The sequence below is a fragment of the Porites lutea genome, chromosome 9, assembly GCF_958299795.1.
Source record: "Porites lutea chromosome 9, jaPorLute2.1, whole genome shotgun sequence".
NCBI classification, from domain to species: domain Eukaryota; kingdom Metazoa; phylum Cnidaria; class Anthozoa; order Scleractinia; family Poritidae; genus Porites; species Porites lutea.
In genome coordinates, this window is record NC_133209.1 from 13,819,370 (window position 1) to 13,825,646 (window position 6,277).

At 42.5% G+C, this 6,277-nt stretch overlaps 1 protein-coding gene across 3 annotated transcripts in view; it reads right to left on the reverse strand.

Moving 5' to 3' along the window:
* Positions 1-3,312: 3,312 nt before the first annotated feature.
* The window catches only part of LOC140947264 (protocadherin Fat 1-like), a 46,853-nt gene continuing 43,888 nt past the window's right edge, over positions 3,313-6,277 (reverse strand). For all 3 annotated transcript variants that reach the window (XM_073396319.1, XM_073396320.1, XM_073396317.1), the window contains exon 15: positions 3,313-6,277. This exon is cut by the window's right edge and continues 406 nt beyond it. In XM_073396319.1, the coding sequence (XP_073252420.1) occupies positions 4,753-6,277 (1,525 nt within the window). In that variant the 3' untranslated portion in view covers positions 3,313-4,752.

Consider the following 6,277-nt stretch of genomic DNA (forward strand, 5'->3'; position numbering starts at 1 on the left):
CACTTCGAATGGTTACTGTAGCCCTCATAATCATCATTATCATCACGATCCATTCATCATCATCATCACCCTATTTCGTCTCCTTGTGGGTTGCTAGTCATCTCATTTTCTTCTCCCTCGGCTCTCACCCCATATAAGATAATCCAAGACAGTCGTGGATTCTGGACTCCAGGTGCTGGATTTCGGATTTCTAGTCAGTGGAACTTGGTTTCAAGATTCCTAGTGCGCATGCCGGATTCCCAATCAGGCTGAATCCGTATTAACTTACATGGGGCGATCCCACAGTTCCTTTCTCTTCCTAATCAGCGGGCTATAATTAGTGTGCCTGGCAAAGTGATTTGTCATGGCGGGGCAGTAACCGTCTTTGGTTTAATCTGAAGGCGACGGAGAACATTTTTTTTCTTCTCTTCGGCGTTAGTTTCGAACTTAGCCGCTTCTTGACTGAAAATTCACGGGGTTGTCGACAGGAAGTCGCTAGCTTGTCAATTTAACCCTAGGACTCAGTTTTTTAAAGGCTGATTATCACTAAATAGTCTAGTCTAGTTCCAGACTAGTCTGCCTCAGTTACACCGTCAGGGACGAAAATCGATCAGCATAAACTAGAGCCCAGTCTGCATAGGACACCAGACCTAAGGGAGGGGACCTGGAGAAACACTGTGGGATTAAATAGGACTGAGGGTGAAGCTGTAGTTTCTAGTGGCTGAAAATCCTGCTTTACGGACGCCCGCTCAAAACGGGCACCTCGTTAAAATATCTGATGGAGATGAAGTAATCGAAATTTGTCTTTGGAACATTTTGTTAACTTTCTGTATCCAAAATTATGTACTTACTTTCTTTACATGGTGCAGCAAGCAAACATAGTCTACCAATACTTATAGCGAATGTTGCGAACGTTGCTCGTTTTGTCTTGTTAACATTTTGCTCGTCGGGGTACTCCTTGGAATTCTTGGTGGGGGTGTGCCACCCGGTTCTTCAAATCCTTACCCTCTTTCAGACCAAAAAGTGTCATTTTTCAGACCCGTTTTCAGACCTGGCCTCAAAGAACTAACTAGAACTTACGTCATCATTCATAGATCAGAACACTGAGCAAAGAGATTTCTCAAAATCCAATTCGAATTCGCGTATTTCTCTTTCTTTCTTTTTCACTTGGAATTGAAACGGTAGATAGATATACGTTCATACACTCCTGTAGTTTTCCCGACTGCAGACCAAAATGGGGAAAGTCTCGACCCACTTTCAGACCAAAAAGATGCAAAAACCCCAAATGATCCCCAAAATGGACAGCAAACAGGACACAGCAAATGATCCTCGACCGCAAATGATCCCGTCAACCTGGACTCAAGTTGCTGGATCATCGTGTTTTAAAACAAATAAATGCCAAGACTGACATACAAAAATACAAACAAACGAAGAAACCGTAAAATTACATTTAAAACTTTGTTAAATAAATAAAACACAAATAAATGCAAAGAGGAAAAAAAAATTCAATATTATCAGTAAAATAATAGCTCTTGAACAGCAATGCAGTGTCTTGCTTAATTGCTGGTTCGGCATGAAAGCTAAACTGAACGAACTGCTTCACATACTGTAGTTCCATCAGATACAATATTCTTAAGAAGAAATTCCTCAATCTTATTTATCGGATACCGTAAAATTCCGAAACTAAGCCCCTCCAGCATGTATAAGCCCCTCAAAATTGTAACGCAAAAAACCCTCCGTTAAATCGCCCCTCCGAATATAAGCCCCCCAGGGGGCTTGTACATGGAATTGGCTCTCAAATACAAAGTAAAACAAAGCAAAAAAGTAAATTTCCTTCCCACTACAAGCTAGCCCAATCGATTTTGAAACGCAAATTTCCCTCCGTACATAAGCCCCTCCGAATATAAGCCCCTCCAAAAATAAGCCCCTCAAAAAGGGCCTTTGAAAAATATAAGCCCCGGGGCTTATTTTCGGAATTTTACGGTACCTCGTATCAACTTGAGAAAATGTAACTTTGTAACTGCGAAAGTCTCTGAAAACGACACCAAATAAAACTTCGCTCTCGTACAACCCCATTAGGAGAATTCTTTGCTTATAGGTACAAAATCTTCCACATAATCGTTCCTTCGTTTCTCAGCTCTTTCCCGGATTTTGTATCTTTGTAACTGTCTCTGTCTCCAGCAGCAAAGGAGCTAGAAATGAATTCACAGGTTGCGCCGACAGGCTCCTTTATATAACTAGACGCGACATTTTCACGAGCTGTAGTTGCTAAGTGTATTTCGAAGTAAACCGGAAACCTCTACAGAGTGATAAATACAGTGGTCATATTTCCCTATTCCTAAGCGTTAAAATGAAAGACAAGTTTCCTTCTTAACGTCCTTCTTGTCCTAAATTTTAACAGCATCGAAACATCAAATACTTGAAAGAAGGGGAAAAAAATTGCCAAAAGAAACAGTCCAGTTTTTTATAGATTTATTCATTTCATTGTTCTATACGTCGTTCAAGTTCTCGGCACATTCACCATCCTTGCCTAAAATTCCCCCATTCCTCTAATTTTCACGTGATCACTTGCGGTCGACAAAAGGGATCATTTGCGGTCCATTTTAGGGATCGTTCAGGGTTTGGATTTGCGGTACTGTACAGTACCCCCCGGGACATTTTGATTCAAATTTGATTACCATTATAGGCTACAGCATGAACTTGGCACAATAAACATGTTGTACTCCCCCCCCCCCCAACAAATTTGTACATTACACCCCTACCTCCCCATAACGGCCACCTCTCAACAACGGACACTTTCTTCTGCCCCCAAGGTGGCCATTGTGGAGAGGTTCGACTGTACTTATGAACTTAGTCTCACAAGACAAAACATGTGCATGAGTGAAAGTGAAGAAGGGAAGGGAAGAAGAGAATTCTACACCTCTCACACTTGGGACGACTAGACGAGACAACGGATAACTGAATTGGTGAAAATACTTGCACTCTTTAAATTTTGTGTGGTTTGTGAACTTTTCAGTTGTTTGGACGCTTCAAGATGGCTAACATATGGGCTAGTGTATCTCCTTTCTTGCATTAGAGAGGGGATGTACATATGCGTATCATCTTTTCTGGTAAAATTTAGACACATACTCTTCACGGTGTTACGAGACTAGAGTAGCTGTGTGTAAAACTCTTCTGAGTTAAGGTTCTTTTAGGACCATCTGGGTCGCTTGGTCAAGATGATTTAAAACACTTTTCTTTTCAAGATTTTTCCCCATACTCCATACAACTTAACACTTAAGTTGTACTAATTTCTCCACAAGATATAGAAGCGGTAATCATTAACAAAACAGATAAACGTCAATACCTTTAATTTTTTATTACTAAACTTAAAATATTAACAGAGTACAAATTTCTTTATGAAAGATACTTAGTTGACTTCTCAGTCAAATGTCGTTTATATGTTTAAAAAGCGCATTAAAAATAAATTACATCTTTATGAAACAATTCTAGAAAAACGCGGGGACAGACTGCAGTAAACGAATCGGACTGAAAAACTATGGAGTTCAAAAGTCACTAAAGACAACATTATTTGCGTTTAGTCTCCCACGAAGGCGTTCCTAAAATTTGATAAGGAGGACTGTTGCGTGACAGCCAAAAGAACGCACGGGTGGGAGGCTACATGCCATTTGCCAATCTGCGATCAGGCGTTCTTTTTTCGGTGACGTAATAGGGAAGGACCACGTGTTCGCAGGTTACCCATTTGCCTTAGATTCTTTAAAGTGCACACCATACGTACGCATAAAACTTTGTACCTACAAATTTCTAATTTGTATTTTTATAAATAACATGGTAAAACTTTTCCCAGTCCAGTCCTTGCTCTGTACACGTCATGATAATTTTAAATATGATTTTAACGATCGAGAAATATTAAAATTCACTCAAAAGACGGGTACAAAAATCTAAAAATATATTTTCTTCTATAATCGTAAACCTCTCAAAATTTTTTTAACGCCTGAAAAGGCTCTTCTTTTTCAAACTGAAAATAAACGGTCTAATCCTTTGCTTTAAAATTTGATGATTTTGTTTGTTGCATGTAAACTATAAAGAAGATAACTACTTTCTAAAGTCCCGAGGTTCTCAAAGCTACTTTGTACGTCATAGGATGATTTCTCAGACTCTTAAAGCCTCCAGTCGGTAAACTCTTAATGCTGATTAAAACTTATAAGTGATAAACCTCTTCCTTAGTGTAGATTTCCACTGTCGCGTAATTTTTCCGTGCGAATGCAGATAAAATTTACGCGCGTAAATGAAATAGAGGCAATGTATGAAAGGCCACGTGTAAAAGTAAAAGTTGAGCGAGGTTCACCTTTTACCAATACGCGTGACCTTCCATACATTGTCTCTATTTTGTTTACACACGCAAAAATTACAAGGCAGTGAAAATCCACCTTTACTGGTGGCAACGTGCAGAGTTAGTTACAAGCGTCTCAGATGATCTTCGTCAAGTTTGGAAAGACCAACTTTTCCTTGAGCTGCGATTAATTGACTGCATCTGATTTTCATTGGTTAATTGACCAGTTACTAAAACCGGTACTGGACGGAATTTTATGGCAGCTAGACAGCGGAAAGATCATGATAAAATTCAACTTTGAATCATTCAGGACACTACCTTGTAACACTTGGTCTGCAAGTTAAGAGAATACCGAAAATCGCGACGGACATGCGATTTTGGGTATTCGAGGTGTTTTGTCTGCTCGAGTAAGGAATGGCACTAAAAAGGGTTATGCTGTGTCAGAGTTCAGACTCCATCTTTAGTTCTTCAAGTTCATCCATCATCTCCTTTATCTCTCGTTGCAACGCCTTGTGAAATTCAGGATCGGGTGCCCCACACGCAAACCTTCCCTCGTCTTCGTCATCCTCATCTTCAGAACAGTTCTCTGAGTGAAGATAGGAGTTTTCAGGTGAATCATCGCAGGCCTCCATCCGATTACCGAGGTATACCTGCTCGAGATCGTCCTCAGAGTACATCCCGTCCGTTATGCTGCCAAGTTCAGACCCACGCGTGGTCAGAGTAGGAGCGTACGACCCTACCCCTACAGGATGTTGGTCCAGACTTTCGGGATACGGCTCCCTCGGGGGTCGGGGAAATCGGCCTTTGAAGATATCAGGATCAAGGTCGGTGGCGTCAGAGAACTCAGAGTAACGGGAGTCCATGGAGTACCTAGATGCTGATTTACCTTTGGGATTGATGTATTCCATGGGCTTTTTTGGAATATGGGGAACAGGGTCCGGGTAGCCATCTTCTGATTCAGATACCTTGTAATTCCGTGGCCTTTTCGGGACTTCAGGCACATCAAGAGAACCCTGTGAAGATCTAAAACTGGATGGCCTTTGCGGGACTTCCGGCGCTATAGGTACGCATTCTGCCCCTCCGTAGCTTCCAGAACGTTCCTTGGACAAAGGACTTCCAGGGACCAAGTCAGCAGGAATGTCGGTGTAGTCCCAGTGGTAGCCAGGCAAGTTATTATCTGAAAGCGAGGTCAGTGTTTTCATAGTACCGAATTCCTTCCGCGTCCTTTCGCGTCTGCGCCATGAATCCTCGGCATCATAGCCTGGAGGCATTCCTAAATCGTCCACGTTATACCCATGGATTTCTCTGGGAGGAGGCGTAGGAGGTTCAGGTGATGTCACTTCTGATCCCACTACCGGTGGTGACACTTTTAAAACCGTAGTTTTGGCAGCTCCAGATTGAAGAGAGTGATCGCGTTTTCTCCTAGCTCGCCATCGGAAGATAAATACTACGAGGACAACAATGAGTAGCAAGACAGCAAGGAAAACTGCGATGCCGATGATTTCTGTTTGTCCCAACGGCCATCCGCGACGGGCTTCAACGCTGGCCAGGACCTGTTCGCAAAGCTTTCCCCCGTAGGTGCTGGTGGAGCAGTTACAGGTGAAACTCCCAAGAGTGTTCACACAGATACCGCTGTTTTGACAAGGTGAGCTAGCACACTCATCCACGTCTTGGGAACAATCTGGGCCCGTGTACCCAGGAACACAGGCACAAACGTTTCTTCCGCCATCCAGCACTTGGCAGGTGCCACTGTTCTTACATGGCTGGCGACTACAGTGGTAACCTTTCTCACAGTTCTTTCCAGACAGTCCAGGGGCACAGTCACACTGGTAATCGTTGCCCATATTCGTACAATTGGTATTAAACGCGCATGGATTAGACGCACAGGGCCTGGTGTCTTGATCACACGTTAATCCCCTGACTCCCTTTGGGCATGAGCAAGTGAAGTCGTTTTTCCCGCTAGGA